Genomic DNA, 20,955 nt, shown 5'->3' on the forward strand with positions numbered 1-20,955 from the left:
AATATGGTACATCAGTGAGACTCTTCACAGGTTCACATCACCAAGTGGGGATCAATCACCTTCTACCAAAGAGAGCAAGAAACCATTCCCAAATGCTGGAAGTAAACGGACAGTAGATTATCAGATGGAGTGCATTTTCTCTACTCACATAGAAAGCATTTGTGAGGTGAGATACACCAAAAATAGGCCTTTTCCTTTGTAGTAATTCACAATTATTGAATATAGATAGGAAAGCATTTATTATCTTGATTCTAATAAGACCACTCTTATGCTCTCCTCTTCCATAGAGCTAGGCTAAACAATCTCATATACAGAAACTATGTTCCTACAACTTCTACGCTTATTACAAGATAGCTTCTTGCATTTTGATTTTTTTTTTTTTTTTGTGGATTGTATTGTACAGTGTTGTGCTTTCTAGTTATTAAATTTGCTCAGAAAATAGCATACTGTTCTTCAGATTCTTCTTGTTTTGTGGCTTTAGAGATTGCTGCTCTAGTTTTTCTACTTCAAAGAAACAGAAAACAATAAATCCGGTTCCAAGTAATTAGTAAGATAGTAAAAGTGCAGAATCTGATTGAGAGAAAGTAAAAAACAAAGAAAAGAGGGTATTAGTCCTAAATTTCTTCTGCCTTTTGTGGTTGTGATGGGTGCAAACACAAATCGAAAGGCCAGAACCAACCTATTTTACATTGACCAATTTTGAGTGCAAAAAAAGTTCAGAAAAAATAAGAAACAATTTTACTTTCATTTGAAGTACAAAAATGTATTCTTGCTAATTGCTTGCAAAGCTGAACTGGAGTGCAAATTTGCTTTGGCTCTGCATTTGTACTCTTACCAAATGCAGCCTAACCCACTTGTAGATAACCCTATTATTAAAGAATTATATAGTCCCGATTCATGGGATGTACATTTTCCCAAGAAAATTTAAAGTTTGTCCCAAATGCAATTTCCAAAAGTCTATGGTTCCTTTTCTTATAGAATAATAGTAATAACAATAGATATGTGTAATATCAGTAAAAAAAACCATTCTAAATCCAAGATAAATTTGCTGTTGTTATCTGCACACAACCGAGACTTTTGGCATTATCCTACTTCCTGTGCTATTTCAGAAGAACTTGAGTAGAAATTATCCAAGAGTTTTTATTTGACATTGTCCTTTTCTTCTCTTTTCTATTTTTAGCCATGCAGAAGTCTTGTTTTACTGGTTCATTTGGTTGTTCAGGTTTACGGGAATTCTTTGGAGCAAATCCTGCACTGACATTTGATTCTCCAACCACTGTTGTCCATTCAAAATTATCGAATTCCTCTGGTGTCAGTAGTGAATTTGAGGAAGGAGATGTAAATGATGAATTCTATGATGCAATTGCGGCTGATTCTTCATCTTCTGAAGATGAAGATAGTGACAACGAGCTAGATCTTACCAAGATGGTTAGGATGCCACTGACATCTGAATGAATTTTCTTTAATTTCTTTCTGTATGATTGTTACGAGATGTCATTTCCAACTTCTAATTTATTGATTTTTATCTTTTAATGTTTTTTTTTCTAATAGGATGGAAAAGTGAAGCTTAAGAATGTTTCATGGGCCATTGCAAGTCTGGCTTTGAGGCATAATTCAGGTATACCTTCCCTTTCTTAATAGTAGAAAACAAAAAAAAGAAAAGAAAAAACAGATCCCTTTATTCACAGTAGTGCCTTATCCACTTGTTACAAATGTTTTCACACAATGATAATTTTTGTACTGTTTAGAGTATTATATGGTGCCATTTCTTTTAATCACTAGGGCACCCACCTTAAGTTTACAACAGGAAACAACTTAAAGAATCTGTAATTACAGAAGGAAAAAGTAAGTATCTGGGTAGACAATGCAAATTTAACATTTAATAGAGATGGTGTTGGTGAGCTGGCTTGTGGTAGGTGGTTAGCAGTCTGGTCACTTTCAGTCCCAGGTGACAGGGAATGTGGTGTCTTTTCTGTTGGAGGTCTCAGCTGGAGGAGGGAGGGAGAGAGTTCAAGAGTCAGAGGAGAGGATGGTGAGACTTGTGTGGGTGAGGTTAACAGAGTAGAGTAGTGCTGTTAGTGGAATTTCCTCCTTAGGGGTCTTGTAGATAAGGGGTTTTCTGTTTCTAAGGATTGGGGAATTGATTTGCATTAGTGATTTAAAAGATGCGCCTCTGTTTCTAAGGATTGGGGAGTTTATTTGCATCAGTGATTTAAAAGACATGCCTCTGTTTCTAGGTATCAAGGAATTGATTTCCATCAATGATTTAAAAGGTGTACCTAGGCACACAGGAGAGGCACATTTCAAGGCCTGTGCCTTGCCCAGGCCCAGAGGCAGCTCCTTTAAAAAGGCACATGCCTGGTGTGCCTTGTGCCTTATCCCTCTGAGAATTTTTTATTTTTTAAAGATCTTGAACTTCCTTCAAAAAGGCATGCACTTGCCTTGCACCCAAGGTTCAAAGTATCGACACAAGCCGATACGCTGGTATTGGTACTTTTTTTTAGGTTTTATTTATTTTTTTGAAACCGGTTCAGAGGGGTTGGTTTAAGGCCCGGCTACCTTCTGAACCAGTGTCTGACCCGATACAACCCCTGGAGAGGCGCATCGGGAAGCTATCGGCACAATACGTATCGCTACTTTGAACCTTGCTTGCACCTTGTGCTTCAAGCACAAAAAGCCCCTTGCACCTTTTTTTGGTGCCTTGCGCTGTTAAAACACTTATTTGGATATAGGTTAAAAGGGTCATTACTTTTACTCAATGTTGGTTCTGGCTATCTGGGGTCTTGGGAGGGGTTGACTTGCACAAAATGACCATTCTGAGACTTGGGCCCGTATTTTCACGCTTATCATCATGAGATTTTACCAACAACAAGCAATGGCCCCTTGAATTGGAGATAGTTCACCGCCCATAATTAACTCAGAAGCAAGGCATTAATCTATCAACAGTTACATCAAGTGCAATGATAAAATAGTTCTTTTTTTTCCATGAATGATTATGGACAAGAAGAGAGATGGCAAGGATTGCAACTGCAGCCACCTCTGAAGGTGCTGATGAGCATGGTGTAGTATTAGCAGATTGTGACAAGAGACTTCAGATACAGGATGTCCTTTAAATTCTAAGGGAAGTAAAGGAGGTCAAGATTGTAAGATCAGGTTATTTTGATGATAAGGTAGAAAATTATATCAAAAGAAAAAAAAGAAGCAAGATACAAAGTAAGAGAGAACTTTGTATCTCAAGCAAAAGGAGAGCCATTAATCTTTTGGACATTTTTCTATTGGTTTACAATGCTAAAATCAATAAAATATGTACTATTTTGATAGTTTATGCTTTTCTTTAGATCTATCTGTAAGTTCTTTCTTTGGCTTGCAAAATCAGACTCCTGGACATGCATTGGATTCTGATTCTCCATGCCCAAGTCAAGACACCCTCTTAGTTGTCTTGATTAGACCGATATTTTTGGGCCGGAACCTCCTGCCTCAGCACAACACACACACAGAGGGGGAGAGAGAGAGAGAAAGATTGGGCTAAATGTCTTTGAGTACGCTGTCATTTGTCCTTTCTTCCTTCTCCTTCTCCTTGTCCTCCTCAACTTTGAACATTTGAAGGTTGAACAGTTGAAAGAAATGTCCCAAACCCTTAAAATTTTTCTCATGTTTTGTTTGTAGAACATATGTAATGGGACATCTTAGTACACAATAACTTTTGTAGAGCTTCCTTATTTAGATACCATTAGGTTCTGATCATCCATTTTCAGACCTGGGCAGGCTCCTAGTCTGCAAGGCGAGTATGACATACATATTATGCATGGCATTACAATATGACAACTTGCCAGAAATCATGTTGTCACCTAAGGAATGCTTTGACAACTTTAGTTGTAGTCCACTTATCAGTCAATTAACATGAAGCAAGCCATTGTATTTCAATCTACTAATTTTTCTTATACTTAATGTTTGGATGCAGTTTCAGTTGGGTCCAGTGTATTAGATGATCACACCTCTCCTATCAATATTGATGCAAGTCAGTTTCATGGTTCCATGTGCCAAGGAAAAGATGAAACTGATACAAACTGCTGGACTTCCGCTGGGGGACAAGGATTTATGATAAGAGGAAAGATGTACTTACAGGATAACTCTAAGGTAGGTTTATTTCTCTTTTCTGTAGTTACTCCTTTTGACAAGGACACTATATTATCCCATTTCAAGATTAGTATTCCATGTCTGTTGTTATGGAAAATTATATTCTGAATAAACAGTAACAAGAAAATGTTTCCTGAAGGGTTTTTGGTCGCATACTCCCAGCTATCTGGAGTCTTGGGTGCCAACCTGCAGTGGAGAGTAAAGATTGAAATGCAAGAATTATTGTTTCAAGCACCCCTTCTTATAGGTTACCCCCGTGACCTACCCCTTGTCCTCAAAACAATTGTTTCCTGTTTACCCCTTGTCTTGCCAAGGCATCAGCCATGCTCTGTCAGCAGATCTTTGAGCCCAATAGAAGGTTGAATTTAATTTAATAGCCAATTTTCTAACCACCCTCATGAGATATTTGTATTTCTAGGATCTCAATGTGTTATTCCTGAAGAAAATAACCACAACCTTTTAATTCCCCTCAGCCATTAATATTTTTACCACTATGCTCCCAAACCCAATTAGGCTGGATAAGTGGATAATGATAATTACCTCATAATAATATTATATGTTAATTAAACTATATGGGCACGTTTACATTTATGGATTAGTGGATTAGTTTCTATTTCCTAGCTGTCATACTGCAGCATCATTTAACAGAGGATATGGACCTTGAGGGATTGTAATGAAAAAACAAAATTCCTGTAACTTACCTCAAATAGTAGGGTATGCTTTTGTTGAGTTTAGTTAAGCTGAGTTGCTATTACTTAAGCTTTTTCTAGATCTACTTCTAATCAATGTTTTAAAACACGGAGGTGTGATGCAAGGTTAGGGATGCAAACAGATTGGATTGAATTGGAATCGGGGTATATCCAAACCCGATCCAATAATGTAATCATATATCTAATCTGATCCTATGATCCAATGTATTTAATTACACATAGGTCTGTAAAATTTAACAAATTACTAATAGGAAAAAAAAACAAAACAGTCTATACAAAGAAAAAAAACACAAGCATTTTTTCAACCATTTTTGTCATATATATTTAAAACAAAATGGGGGTACACATGTCTTTTTACAAAACAACATAAATGATATGAAAAATCAAATTACATAAATGAAATATATATATATATATATATATATATATATATATATATATATATATATCATATCCTATAGGGAGTGATCCAAATTCTATCCGGTAGTTAAACGTGATATCAGCCTATTATTAATTTTATTTTTCTTGTTTTATTATTAGTTAGTGCTGTAGGGGTTTACTTATAATTCTCTAAATCTTTTATTATGTTTGTTGTCACATACATATGGATAAATACCATTGAGGGTGCCGCCAGCCTAAGATTTTTGGCTCTCCAGCTTTCTTCTTCCTTATTCTCTCCCTTTCTTCTCTTTTATCCTCTTCCTCTTCTTTTATTGGATCCAAGTGAAAACATGGTATTAGAGCGGTGATCTAGTGATCTGGGTGGTAAAAGATTGCAGATCGCTTTTTTTTTCCTTATGTTCTTTCCTATTTTGGACTGTAGAAGGAAAAAAAAAAAACCTACATTGGACTGTTCTAGACTCTTGTCCCTTTGTGTTCTTCCCTTCTTTCTTAGTCGTAGTCCCAAAATTAGATGTTTTGAGTGACTTGCGATGCTATGAGGAGGGTTCCTCGAAATATTCCTTAGCATTGTCTGATTGGAATATTTTGATGCAGGTGTCAAACTAAGTTGGTATATATTCAGCACAAGAGCGTATAAGGTAAATCCAGGTATATTGTGAAAAATCATCAATAAACTGAATGAAATATCTATAGCCACTCATACAAAGTAAATGGTAAGGCCCCACACATTAGAGCAAACAATATTAAGAGGAATAGTTGATCTTTTATTACTTGAAGGATAAGTGTTCTTACAATGCTTTGAGAACTCACAAGACTCACAATGTTTTCTCGACAATGTGGAATCAATGAAGAAAAAGACAAATGACCTAAACAACTATGACATAACATAATACGACTAGTGGACTCTAAAACAAATGCAGTTCTCTAAGGTTGCACTTGGCTCTGCTCAGGCATGTCTAATAGATATATCGCATTCGCCTCATGGCCACTCCTAATCATCTTTTAAGGTTTCATGTCTTGAAAAACACAATATAAAGGGAAAAAGGTCATATTGCAATTCAGGGATTTAGTCAAAGTACTAACTTAAAGCAAATTGGTATTAAGTTTAGGTAAATGAAGAACAAATGATAAAGCCAGGGCATGTGAAGTCTTGATGTCTCCCCTTTCTTGTGATAGGAAAAAGGGATCCATCAGCAAGGGATATCTTGTCCTGGCCAGAAAGGAGTTGGTAAGAGGTGAATAAATGTGAAACACTAGTCATATGGTCAGAGGCACCAAAATCAATTATCCAAGGGGTTTTATGAGTACCTGAAATACTAGCATGATTTGCAGTGGCACCAATACCTGAGTGTGCATACGTAGAGGAAGGAGCTGTCTCTAATGAGGTAGATGTTGTAGCAATAAACTTGTTAGGAGCCTGCCTAACTCAGGGCTCTTCGAGGGGCCAACCTCCTGAATTCATGGAAGAAGAGAGAGAGAGAGAGAGAGAGAGAGAGAGAGTCTAATGCTGAAAGAGTCCTCTATTCCTTTTCTGCTCTACTACTTATAGTGTTACAATCTTGATTGTTACAGCTGTTACAAGTGGATGGCAGTTGTTACAAGTGGCTGGTTGGTTGAGCTGTTGTGGCCTCCTCTTGTAAAACATCTCTAATGAGGTAGATGTTGTAGCAATAAACTTGTTAGGAGCCTGCCTAACTCAGGGCTCTTCGAGGGGCCAACCTCCTGAATTCTTGGAAGAAGAGAGAGGAAGAGAGAGAGAGAGAGAGAGAGAGAGAGGTGTCTAATGCTGAAAGAGTCCTCTATTCCTTTTCTGCTCTACTTCTTATAGTGTTACAATCTTGACTGTTACAGCTGTTACAAGTGGATGGCAGTTGTTACAAGTGGCTGGTTGGTTGAGCTGCTGTGACCTCCTCTTGTAAAACTGACTAACTGCCTTCTGTTGGTCTGTTCCAACAGTCTTGACAATCCAATTGGATGGCAGTTGTTACAAGTGGATGGCAGTTATTACAAGTGGCTGGTTAGTTGAGCTGATGTGACCTCCTCTTGTAAAACTGACTAACTGCCTTCTGTTGGTCTGTTCCAACAGTCTTGACAATCCAATTGGATGGCAGTTGTTACAAGTGGATGGCAGTTATTACAAGTGGCTGGTTAGTTGAGCTGATGTGGCCTCCTCTTGTAAAAATGACTAACTGCCTTCTGTTGGTCTGTTCTAACAGTCTTGACAAAACTCCAGATGACTGCTTATTCGGCCATACTTCTCATACTCAGCCCTGGCAGCTGAGTTGCTCTCCTACTGATTTTTCACCACTATGCCCTTGTTCATTCTGTGAGGAGGTGGCTACATTTGCATTTCCACCTTTTCCATTCTCAATCCTTTTTCCACGGTTTCCATTCTTGAGTCTGGTAGGAATAAGCTTTGAATGCAGCTTCCAACAAGCATCTTTGGTATGTTTAGGCTTCTTACAGTATTCACAAATAACATCTTTCTTTCCAGTGTTGACATTCAACTTCATCCCAGCATTAGCATAATGATCAACTTGCATCTCTACAAATTGAACCCGTCTTCTACTCTCCTCACTACTCACCATAGCATAAGCCTAAGAGAAAGTGATGCAAGAGCTTAAGAGTCAAAATTGGAATTTTGTGATATTTTATGTATTTCTACATTTTTGGACAGTAGGGCTATTTTTGTCATTTTTGCAATTTTCTTTGAGTCCAATGATAGGGTTTAAATTGTCTAGTTATAGTTTGCTTATGTTTAAAATTTCAAAGTCATTGCATAAGTAGGATTAGAGTTATTAAGTCTTCTTTAAATTGGAATAGGATATGATAGCTTTGTTTGAGTCCTACTAGGATTATTGAGCCTAACAGTTTGACTCCTAAGACTATTATGAGTCTAACAGTTTAACTCCTAGGATTATTATGAGTTTAGAGTCTATAAATATGTATGGACGTTTTAGACAAAGGCAATGAATTATATTGAATTTTCTTCAGCTTATGCAAGCTATGGTGAGTGATTCCCATGAGTGATTCTAGGCACCCTGTGAGTGATTCCAGGTATTTTCTCTCTTCTTTCTCTCCCTATTTTCTCTCTTATTCCTTCTAGAAGCCATTACAGCCATTGACAGCCATAAAACTCTGATCAAAAAGACCACTCAACATTCTCTAAGGACTAGAACTAAGCTGGTCCTACATCAAAAAGTCACCTCATCCTTTGTCAAAACATTTTACCTCACAATATCATACTCCAGGTTGAGTCCTGTGAATAAACCCTAGTTGATTCTAGGTCAAAGTACAGAAGAAGGAAGAAGAAAGAAGAAAGAAAAGAGAAAGAAGAAAAAGAGTATTCGGCCAGACTAGAAGAGAGAATGTGAAAAATCACTATCCTAGCCGACCCACTTGAATTTTATTCATAAAACTTAGAGTAACAAGAAAGACAGTTTTGTCCCTCATATAAGATGGGACACATACCTTAAACTCAGATACAATAGACATTTCACTTTCAAGAAGATAAACCAGAATGACCAAAATACCCCTGACTCGAGCATTCTAACACTCCCCCTCAAGCTGGACAATATATATCATATAGTCCTAGCTTGTTACAAATGTAATCTATTCTTCCCCGAGACAATCCCTTTGTGAAGAGATCTGCCCACTGATTTCCTGAGCTCACATGAGATGTAGTTATTGCCCCACTTATCACTTTCTCTCTCGCAAAGTGACAATCCACCTCAATATGTTTAGTTCTTTCATGGAAGACGGGATTGAATGAGATGTGAACAACAGCTTGGTTATCACAGTATAGTTTCATGGGTTTGTCAATTGAGAACCCCATCTCCTGTAGTAAGTTCTTCAGCCATACTAGTTCACATGTGGTATGGGCCATAGCCCTGTACTCTGCTTCTGCACTACTTCTTGCCACCATTGTTTGCTTCTTGTTCTTCCAAGTTACAAGATTGCCACCCAGGAAGGTACAATACCCTGTGGTTGACCTCCTGTCTGATATAAAGCCAGCCCAGTCAACATCTGTGTACCCTACTATCTCAAGAGTTCCCCCCTTTTGGTATAACAAACCACGACCTGGAGCACCCTTTAGGTACCTAACAATTCTCAAAACAACTTCCCAGTGAGGAACCCGGGGATGTTGCATAAACTGACTCACCACACTCACAGCAAATGATATATCTGGTTGGATAATGGTCAGATAGTTCAACTTTCCCACCAACCTTCTGTGTCTTCTTGGATTATCAAACTCTTCACCTGCATCCACACTTAACTTGGCATTGAGTTCCATAGGAGTCTCTGCTGGTTTAGCACCTAACAACCCAGTTTCTTCAAGTAGATCAAGAACATATTTTCTCTAACATAGGTTGATCCCCTGTTTTGACCTCGCAACCTCAATTCCTAGGAAATACTTTAACTTCCCCAGATCTTTCGTATTGAAGTGGTCCTGTAAGAATTTTTTCATCCTGTCAATGCCATTGATGTCACTTCCAGTTATGACAATATCATCCACATACACGACTAGCAAGATTGTCCCATCCTTTGAGTTATAGCTGAACACGGAATGATTAACCTGACACTGTTTCATCCTAATGGCCTTCACTACTTCACTGAACCTGCCAAACCATGCACGTGGAGATTGTTTTAGTCCATAGATTGCCTTTTTGAGCCTGCACACCTTACCAGGCTCCCCCTGAGCAACAAACCCTGGTGGTTGCTCCATGTACACCTCCTCAACAAGATCACCATGTAGGAAGGCATTTTTTATGTCAAGTTGCACGAGAGGCCAATCATACATAGCAACTAATGAGATCAACACCCAAACTGAACCAATTTTAGCCACAAGAGAGAATGTCTCCATATAGTCCACACCATATAACTGAGAATAGCCCTTGGCGACTAACCGTGCCTTCAATTGTTCTACACTGCCATCAGGAAGATGCTTCACTGTATAGACCCATTTACACCCAACAATGTGCTTACCAGGAGGAAGGGTGGTGAGTTCCCACGTGTGATTATGTTGTAGAGCAGAGAGTTCTTCTTTCATGGCTTGCCGCCACCCTGGGGAGGTAAGGGCTTCCTGTACAGTCTTGGGAATGGGAGCCGGTGAGAGTACTGATATAAGCTTGCAATGAAAAGCAGAAAGATGAGCAGTGGAAACATAGTCTAAAATGGGATGAGAAGTACAAGTACGTTTACCTTTCTGCAAAGCAATAAGAAGATCAAGATCTGAGGGAGGAGCAGTAGCAGGATCTGTCGACAGGTGCTGAAGTGGAGGAGGGGCCGAAGCACTTTTGCGCGTATACACTTGAGTAATTGGCGGCCTCTCTGTAGTAACAGGCATATGATGTGCATCTACAGTAGGAATGGGAGCTACGGGGAGAGGGTCCATAACCGGTACAGGAAGAGGAACCACAGAGGGAGAAGAAGAGACCCCGGCATCTGAGAAAAATGGAACTGATTCAAAGAAGGTGACATCAGAGCACACAAACGATTTATGAAATTTTGGGTTATAACACATACCCTTTCTGAGTCCTCGAGTAGCCAAGAAAAATACATTTTGTAGCTCGAGCATCTGGCTTGTTTACTCCAGGCCCCAAGTGTTGAACAAAACAAACACAGCCAAAGACTCTTGGGGTGAGAGGAAATGGAGACAAAGTGGGAAACAACACGGAGAAAGGGGATTGGCTTCCAAGGATTGACATGGGCATCCGATTTATCAAAAAACAGGATGTAAGAACAACATCACTCCAAAAATGCTTTGGGACATGCATATTGATCATCAAGGACCGAGCAGTTTCAAGATGTCTATTTTTCCATTCAGCTACACCGTTTTGTTGCGGGGTGTAGGCACAAGAAGTTTGATGAATTATTCCATGATGTTCTAGGTATTGCTGAAATGGTGAAGAGATGTATTCTTTGGCATTATCGGAGCGAAGTATTTTCATATGAACACCAAATTGAGTGTGTATTTCAGCATGAAATTTATGAAAAATAGAGAACAATTCACTACGGTCTTTCATAAGATAGATCCATGTCCTTGAAAAGTCATCAACAAAGATTACAAAGTACTTAAACCCATTCTATGTCACAACTTTAACTGGACCCCATACATCAGAATGAACTAAAGCAAAAGGACTTGAGACACGACTATCAATTCTTGGACTAAATGAGACTCGATGATGTTTTCCCAACTGACATGACTCACAATCTAATGATGAAAGATGACTCAAAGAAGGAACTAGCAGCTTCAAAGCCTTGAGAGAGGGATGACCGAGTCTGCAGTGCCATTGGAGAGGAGTAAGAGACGACTGAAAAGCCACTAGGGGGCCACCACCATCAAGGTAATACAAACCACCTGCTTCATGCCCTCCACCAATCTTCTTCCCCGTCTTGAGATCCTGAAACACACAAGAAGAAGGATAGAAGGTTATAGAACAATTAAGACACTTGATTAATCTGCTAACAGACATAAGGTTAAACGGGAACTTAGGAACATATAAAACAAATGCTAAAGACAAGGAGGAGAAATCAACATCACCAACACCACAAATAGGAGATGTAAAGCCATTAGCAAGAGTAACTGACTGAGATGTGGAGGAGCGAGAAAGGGAAGAAAATACATCAAGAGTCCCAGACATATGGTCCGAGGCTCCGGAATCAATGATCCAGGGTAAGGCTTTGGAATCTAAGCAAGTCATACCTGAATGGGCAAGTGTAGTTGTGTTCTGCTGAGATGTTTGAAGGAACTGCTCATATACTGCCCGTGGTACACTCACTATTTCCTGCCCAGAAGCACAAGCGGGTGTGGAGGGGGTTGAGGCAATTTGCTTGCTTTCAGTAATTGTGCTACTACTCTTAGATGTAGCATGGTTAGCCCAAGTGTTGGGTGGACCATGCAAATCATAACAGAAATTAACTGTGTGCCCCTCTAAGCCACAATGTGTACATTTTCTCTGAGCATTACTCCTTCCTCTTCCACAGCCGCCCCCTGACTCTCGGCCTCCAGTCCGGCCACTAGCCCGGTTAAACAAGTGTCCACCACGGTTGCTTGGAGGTCCACTACTGCCACCACCACTTCTACTTCCACGACCACTCCCTTTAGTCACTACCAAACCAGATCTATCAAAGAAGGAAGAATGTTCCACCGGCTCAATGGATGTCCTTTTAAGATGGGCAAAAACTTCTTCAAGTGAAGGGAGAGCTGATCCCCCCAATATCTGTGCTCTGACAGGCTCATACTTAGCCTTCAAGCGCACAAGAAACCTAGTCACATCAGGATGTTCACGTTGCTTTTGTTGGATTTGGACATCTGATGTTAGAGGATGATACACATTTAGCTCATTGCTGATGTTCCTCAAACTTGCATAATACTCCTCTAAGCTTTGACTTCCTTGCTTCAAATTGAAGTACTCTTGGTATAACTGATATACCCTAGTTGTGTTGTCTTGTCCAGAGTACAACTTTTTAGCATGATCCCAGATCTCTTTGGCTATATCTAGGAACATGAAGTTCACAGTAATCTTTGGTTCCATGCTGTTCCAAAGCCATGTCATTATTTGTGCATCATCTTGTTCCCAATCACTGAACCCAGGGGAATTAGAGGAAGGTTTCTCCTCCCTCACATGTTTTACTTTCCTCTTGGCCTTCAAGAACACCTCCACAGATTTTGCCCATGGTACATAGTTCTCACCATTCAACTTGATGGATGTCATTTGAACACTTATATAATCTGAAGAAAGCATGATGCTGGTTTTGTTGTCATTCCCATCTACGGAATATGCCATCTCAATTATTTCACCTTCAAGTATACAACACAACCTCACACTCTTTCACAAGGCTTATCTCACTTATAACACCACCAACCCCAGTTTCTTTAAATACACATTACACACCACACACTAAGGCTGAAATCACTATCTTCACATCAAACACCCGGGCTGCACACTGCAGAACCATTCACCATCAACACACTAAGACTGAAATCACTCAGTCTTCACATCAAACACTTGGGCTGCACACTGCAGAACTGATTACACACAAGGTCTAGGACACAACCACCACCACCACCAATCACCATGACACAACCTCCACCAATCTACTGCTGTTGTGAACTTCAGCAGTCGACCACTCTTCTTTCAGCATACATATGAAGAGAAATGCAGAGAAACACGACTGAAATGCATATCAGTCACACCGGGCATCACCACAACCAACTTTTGAAGCAAAAAGAAAACATTCACAGTCCCTTATTTGGACAAACAACAATAGTGTTCATACTTGTCCACATTCAGCCCTCTTCGATACTGAATAGAGGGTTTAGTATACCACTTCAACGACTGGAGGCATTCTCACCTCCAGGCCCACAAAACGACAACTCCTTTTCAGCCCCTTATCGAACCTCCACTCAGGTCAGTCGAAAAAGAAGAAGATGATTGTGAAAGTTGGTGGCAAACCCAGAAAGAGAACAGCAACAAGAAAGAAATAAGGATACGACCTTACAGCTCTGATACCATGTGAATAAACCCTAGTTGATTCTAGGTCAAAGTAGAGAAGAAAGAAGAAGAAAGAAAAGAGAAAGAAGAAGAAGAGTATTCGGCCAGACTAGAAGAGAGAATGTGAAAAATCACTCTCCTAGCCGACCCACTTGAATTTTATTCATAAAACTTAGAGTTACAAGAAAGAAAGTTTTGTCCCTCATATAAGATGGGACACATAACTTAAACTCAGATACAATAGACCTTTCACTTTCAAGAAGATAAACCAGAATGACCAAAATACCCCTGACTCGAGCATTCCAGCAAGTCCGATGAGGAAATCAAACACCCGATTTCTCTCCACCAACTTCCTATGTATTTTTGCATCCTTTGTAAAACCCCAAACAATAGCCTCCATCAATTTGTAGGCTTGGAAAACATTCAACTTTTAGGAATAGGTCTCTGGTGACACTATCCCACACTTCCTTTGCAGTTTCCATCCACAAGTAATGCTAACTAATTTGTGGCTGCATAGAGTTCACTAACCAACCAACTACTATGTAGTTTTCCTGTATCCACTTTTCATAGGTAGGGTCATCCTCTGCCAGTTTCTTTTTGCTCCCAGTAATGTGGCCCCATTTCCCTCTACTACACATGTATTTTAATTGACTAAGACCAAGCTAAATAGTTGGTTCCATCCAACTTTACAATTGTTACTACCCCTAACAGAGTCTCTACCGACCCCCCATGTCCAAACCCAAAATTTATGGGATATTTGGTTTCTCCTCCAGTTTGCTCCATTGAGTGCACAGATGCAAACGAAAAATCAAATTAGGGTTTTACTAAGCTAGATTTGCTATCCCAAGCAAAGAACAACTCTTCAACCACCCAAAACTACGGTTTCACAGCACCCTACAAAATAGGAGGAAAGAAACTTCAATTGCTCCTACCAAAGGTGCCAGAACTTTGTCCAACACAAACCACCCTTAATAAAAATCAAAGAGCTCCCCTTTGATTCCAAAGCACCAACTTCAAAATGTCTCTAGGACCTGTAACAAGATTACTCCAATTATCTAAAACTTTCGGGAAACTGAACTACCTAACCATTACTCGACCAGATATTTCATTTGTGGTTAGTGTGGTAAGTCATTTCATGCAGAATCCTCTGGTTCCACATTGGAATGTGGTTCTAAGGATTGTGAGGTATTTAAAGGGGGCTCTTAGTCGTGGTTTGATATACAAGAGTGGTGGAAAACTTGAAATAGGATATACCTATGCTGACTGGGCCGGTTCTATGTCTGATAGGAGATCTACTGTAGGCTATTGCATTTTTCTTAGGGGTAATCTGGTGACATGGAAAAGTAAGAAGCAAATAGTTGTGGCAAGAAGCAGTGCAGAGGCAGAATATAGAGCTATGGCACATACTACTTGTGAATTAGTGTGGTTGAAGAACCTTCTACAGGAGATGGGATACACTATTGACACTTCAATGAAGCTCTACTGTGACAATCAGGCTGCAGTTCCTATTTCTTCTAATCCGGTGTTTCATGAGAGAACCAAGCACATAGAGGTTGATTGTCACTTTGTGAGAGAGAAGGTGCTGAGTGGAGTGATATATACTGCATATGTTAACACAGGGAACCAATGGGCAGACTTGTTTACTAAAGGGTTAAATTGGGGAAGAGTGGACTACATATGTAACAAGCTGGGATTATATGATATATATTCTCTAACTTGAGGGGGAGTGTTAATGTCGAATATGTAGGGGTATTTCTGTCTTTATACTTATGTTTATGTGCTGATGTGTAAGATTATGTTTTAGTGTCCCTTACTTGAGTAGGGACACACGTCTTTTCCACAATATAAGTAATATAAATCAATTCTGGCCAAATGGGAGAGTGATCTTTTTCTCTCATTCAAACCTGTTCTTTCTCTCTCTTTCTTCTCTTCTCTTCTTCTTTCTCTCTCTCTCTCTTTCTCTTCCTTCTTCTTGACTGTTATCAGCTTAATAGGATTCAAGGGCAGGCCGAATCCTAATAAGAACCTATTTTGATATCAAGTTGTGAAACATACCTGCAAAATAATTCAAAAAATATAGAAAAAAGAGAAGAAAAGAAAGAAGGAAGAAAAGTTTCAGCATAAGTTTGTGAAAGAAGGAAGAAGAAGAGAAGGGAAGAGAGAAGAGGAGAGTTTAGTCCTTTCTCTAGCATCCCCAACATATCTTTTATTCTCTTAATTCTAAATTGAGTACAATTCCCTAGATGCCCTTAATGGGGTGGCCAGCACTAAAGAGTTAATAAAACAAAAAGAGGTCCATAACTGAAAAAACATAAACTTAAAACATAACTTAAAAGAAATAAAACACTAAGGCCCATTTGGCCCATTATCACTACAGATTACATCTTGAAAAAGAGAAAAATAGCAGGAAATTTTTTTGGGCAAACTGCCCTTGGCATGATGTCCTTTCCAATTGCATTGACAAAAACACCCTCAAGTGATTTATAAAATAACACCCTCAAGTGGCATCTATTTGATTTTCTTTTGCATTTCCCTATATAATTTTTTGCAACTTGCAACCACAAATATTGTATATTGCACTTACTTTAGTGGCTTGCCCTGGGGTTTTATCTTAAGATGATTATCTTGTTTGAATTTCTTGTTTGAATTTGATTGTAACAATTTGTGCACATATATCTACTTATTACACTAGTTTAGACACCGTTTTTTCCCTAACTTTTCTATAAAATGCCATAAAATTGGATTTTGTGGATCATCAATAGAGTAAATACTTTGCATTTTTTCCATTAAAGGTAATGGGAGGAGATCCCCTTTTGAAGCTCTTAGCAGTTGATTGGTTGAAGGCTGATAATAACATTGATAGGGTCGCTCTGTATCCTAAATGTCTTGTTCAGGTAAAATAGAACTTCTTTACCAACTTCAATTAATTTAGTAAGTTTGCTTATATTCAGTTAAGCAACTTTATTGTTTATGTTCTTTGTATTCTATCCTTCCACTTTAATTTGAATCATCCTTTTTATATAGAAATTAACGTTTCTCATTTTTCTATTTTTTAACCTTTTGGTTTGATGCATATGGAGATGTAATAACTAATAATTGACTATATCTCAGATATGTTATAATTGGCTACTCAAGAGTAATTAAATATACAGAGTTGGTATGATCTAATGTTAGGAATTGACATAATTTATTGGATTTGGATTTATTTTATTACGATATTTTTTTGGAAAATTGAATGTGATTTTTTCTTGTCATTGGATCTTAGTTATACCAGGAAGAAAAAAATCAATTTGGTTTAGGAGGGTTTGGGTGGAAACAAATGACAAAATTCTGTGTGTGTATTGTAGGATCTGTTTGAGCTTTTCACTTTTTCCCTCTATTTCAGTTTCTTTTAATTTAATTTGGGGGAATCCTAATTCCTTGTCTAATATTTTCATCTTAATTTCAGTCAGAAGCTGGAAAGAAACTTCCATTCATTCTGGTCATTAATTTACAGGTATGTGAAAATATCTTTTGATCCCAGCCCATCTCTTGTTATGTCATAGTGAGTCGAGAGACCTTTTATGTGCATTGTATATATCCATATAACTTCAATTACATAAACCAATAACATGACATTGGTTTATGCGCATTGTATATATCCTTACAACTTCATAAGGGTAATTCATCATTTGAAATTTTCAATGTTGATCAGATGATTGTAAGTTATTAATTAGGTTATTCTTAGCATTTGTTTGGAGTTTAAAAAATAATGTAATAAATAGGTTAACAAGTTATAGTGTTTTTTTCTTATTTGGGTATATGGTGGCAATTTTATAAGTATGGTAAATAGTGGTCTAATAACCCTAGTTACCTATATGCCTGTGTGAACGTCGGGAAAATGACCCCAATTGTTCACTTCATGGCCAAACAAATGGAGTCACCACCCATCATAAACAAATAACTGGGAGTGATGGGCCTCCCAGAATTGTATTCGGTAAAACATTTCGGAACTGATAGTGACTCCATACCGCCCGGTCGAGACAAGGCTATTCTGGGTAAGTCGAGAGAGAGAGAAGAGGGAAGGGGTTAGGCACCCCTCTCTCTGGTTAGTATGAATGCCGATTTCCCTATCTGCCTTTAGATTTGATGTGAGAATCCAGGTTCCCAATGATTTAAGAGAACTTGGGAGCTTCTCTCTTCCCCTCCGAACCAACCCCCTTTTGGACGTAAGGGGTTTGAGCAAAAGGATGAATTCTCACCCCTTTTCTATTAGACCCCCACCGACCTTTGGACTCAGTCGGTTGGTTCCAAGGGTGAAAAGAAATGCTTCAAATCCTCTCAAAATGAAGTTCTTATATTCAAACTCGAACTTTACACAAACACCAAAATAATAGAAAAAGAAAAACGACCTACAGTGGCATTAATAGACCAAGCTTCATATAAAGATAAATGAGATGAGGTAAAATATTTTACCTCTTGTAACCTGAAACTCGCTGGTTTGGGAACTTTTGCTGGAACAGGGGAGTTGTTGCTTTTCGATTACCTTCTCGAACGGCAATGGTGACTAAAGTTATACCTTAAGTTGTTGATGAAAAGTGAGGTGATTCCAGTGCAGGCTTCACCTGAACTTGAGATGAATACTTCTGGTAGAGTTTACTACAACCGGCTCGTTGCTGCATCTTAGCTTGAAGACGATGAACAGTCTCTGAACAGTAGCCCCCCTCTCGATTCTCTCTCTCTCGAAACTCTCGGAACTCTCAAAACTCTCGGCTCTCGCCCGGCCCCTTTACTTGAAACTCTTTGCTCTCGTTCTTTCTCTCTCTCAAAACTCTTAGTTCTCGCTCTTTCTCAAATTTTGAAGCTCTTGGCTCTTGCCCGACCCCTTACTCAAAACTCTCTACTCTCGCTCTTTCTCAAATTTCACCCCATCCGCCCCAATTCTCTAATTCTCGACCCCTATTCCCTTCAAAAACTCCTCCCCTCTCTTGGGAATGGTGCCTCTATTTATAATGGAGGGCAAGGGAAGGTTCTGTCAATTCTTAAAAATGAAAAGGGGTTTTAGGTAAGTCGGGGTTTAAAGGGATAGGAGGGTTCAATATTTGGGGTCCAAAGAGTAATTTAGAAATTTATGGTAATTTGGGGTGAAGGGCATTTTGGTAATTTTAGGTTTAAAGGGTATTTTGGGGATTTAAGGAATGAGGGCTATCTTGGGAACTCAAACACAATGAAGGTATTTTGGGAATTTGAAATAAAGGGGTAATTTTGGAATTTTAGGGTATGAAGGGCATTTGGTCAGGGGCATTGTTTTAAAAGTACAAGGCACAAAAAAAGCGCAAGGGCCAATTTGCACTTGAGGCGCAAGGCAAGGTGCGCGCACAAAATTACAAAAAAAGTAGCTAAAAAATAAAAAAGAAAGTCAAAAATTTCAAAAAATGCGAAAAAATTTTAAAAATGTAAAAAATATTAAACATAATGTTAATAAAAAATATAAACATAAATTTTAAAATAAGTGTTTTAAAAAACCAATTATCTAAATTTAAAATACATAAAAATAACATGTAAAGCGTATTCAAATGAAAATTTAAAAATAAAAGCAAACATATAAAGCATTTTCAAGCATGTAAAACCCACAATCTCATTTTTTCCTTAATTGCAGTGCTTCAAGTAGCTAATGTGATGTAAAACATATTGCATTCTTGATTCTATGAGTCACCTTTGTACCACGCCCCTCGAGGCAAGCCCGAACAAGTCTATGTTAGGGTCTGAAATTCTTATTTCTCACATGAAAGGGGTGCACCTAGGACTTGGGCGAGGTGCATACCCCAAAATGCGCCTCACCTGTGCGCCTAGGCACGCCTTTTAAATCATTGGTCAGGGGGTATTTTGGTAATTGGTCCAAGGGGTTATCTTTGGGAATTTGGTTAAGAGAGATATTTTGGGAATTTAGTTCAGTGGGTATTCTGGTAATTTGGAATGGGGGATATTTTGGGAATTTTGGCTTTGAAGGGTATTTTGGGAATTTGGTTAGGGGTATTTTGGTAATTTGGTTGAGGCTTTGGGGGTATTAGATGAGATCAACAATGGGTTGTGAGGATTTGGAGGTTGAGGCTTGTTTTTTTTTTTGGATTTTGTAGGTCTCAGAGGGGTCAAAATGGTTTGATCGGGTGTTTGAGGTGAATTGAAGGTTCCAGCAAAGGATCGAGCAAAAATCGAGTGTTGACAGCTTGTTATCTTTCTATTTGATGCAGAATAGAATTAGAAATTTGGCTTTTTTAAGCTCTAGAGCTTGTATTGGTGTTCTTTCCTTAAACAATAATTCTCCTTCTACCATCTCTTTTATTATTCTCTCTTCTTTAGTTCTTCTATAGCTTTGGTCCAAATATAGACTCTAGCTATAATTCTATCCATTGGAAGGCATCAACTTTATTAATTTAACCTGGCTTCAAACTTCAAGTTAGTTTTTCCACGCTTTCTTCAACTTAGAGGGAGTTATCAGGATTAAAACCTTTTATAGAACTTTTCCATAAAATAGTACATTTTGCAAATCAGATTTCAAATACAATTGAAATCCACTGCCAACAGTTTTATGTTTCAATCAGAGAGAGTGTAAACCCTAATATTCACTCTGCCTAACAAAGGGGTCAATCCAATCACTATGATCACCCACCTAAGTAATTTCCTAAACTGCCCCAACATGCCCAGATATTTGATCCTTAATGGATCATCAAAGACAGTTTAGTCCAAAACCTAGTGTAATAGTGTCATAATCAAGTCTGGGGTTAAGTGCAACATTCTAGTTTTTCCCATCCATCTCCAAGGTCCAGGGCACAATTGGAAATTGGTCTAAGTTTGGTGCTTCTTCCAAACACCCACTGGTTGTGCTTGGGATCTAACCCTAGCAGCTAAGACAAGCTACTCCACCAATTTGATCGCACACTAGTGTCAGTCTTGTCAAGATAAACTCCCCAAGTCTATCCAATGGCTGAGAACATTTTAAACTAACAAGTGTAATCATGAAACAATAAAGTACTCATATTTTTTATAAATGTTTGTGTACATCAATCTGATTTGAGCTAAGGGCATACAGTGTCTAACATATAGTCCCTTTTGTACAGTATCATGTCTTTGTATTTTTTTGTATTTGTTCTTTTTTCTCTTTTAGCCCTTTTATGGGCATTTCTATAATTGTACATAGCATTCTAATCTGATAGAGGCTCTTTGGGGTG

The 20,955-nt window shown here is 38.6% G+C and overlaps 1 protein-coding gene across 2 annotated transcripts in view; it reads left to right on the forward strand.

Annotated features, from left to right (window-relative positions):
• Positions 1-20,955, forward strand: part of LOC148869576 (ENHANCED DISEASE RESISTANCE protein (DUF1336)) — a 143,073-nt gene that overhangs the window by 79,590 nt on the left and 42,528 nt on the right. For both annotated transcript variants that reach the window (XR_016107843.1, XM_088972529.1), the window contains exons 14-18: positions 1,223-1,428; positions 1,552-1,618; positions 3,962-4,137; positions 16,540-16,641; positions 17,196-17,243. Coding sequence is in view for 1 of the 2 variants with exons in the window: in XM_088972529.1 (XP_088828655.1) it covers positions 1,223-1,428; positions 1,552-1,618; positions 3,962-4,137; positions 16,540-16,641; positions 17,196-17,243 (599 nt within the window). In the remaining variant the exon portion in view is untranslated. The remainder of the gene's footprint in view (positions 1-1,222; positions 1,429-1,551; positions 1,619-3,961; positions 4,138-16,539; positions 16,642-17,195; positions 17,244-20,955) is intronic.

Source organism: Nelumbo lutea, chromosome 2 (assembly GCF_056320005.1).
Source record: "Nelumbo lutea isolate HS-2025 chromosome 2, American lotus-T2T, whole genome shotgun sequence".
NCBI lineage: Eukaryota > Viridiplantae > Streptophyta > Magnoliopsida > Proteales > Nelumbonaceae > Nelumbo > Nelumbo lutea.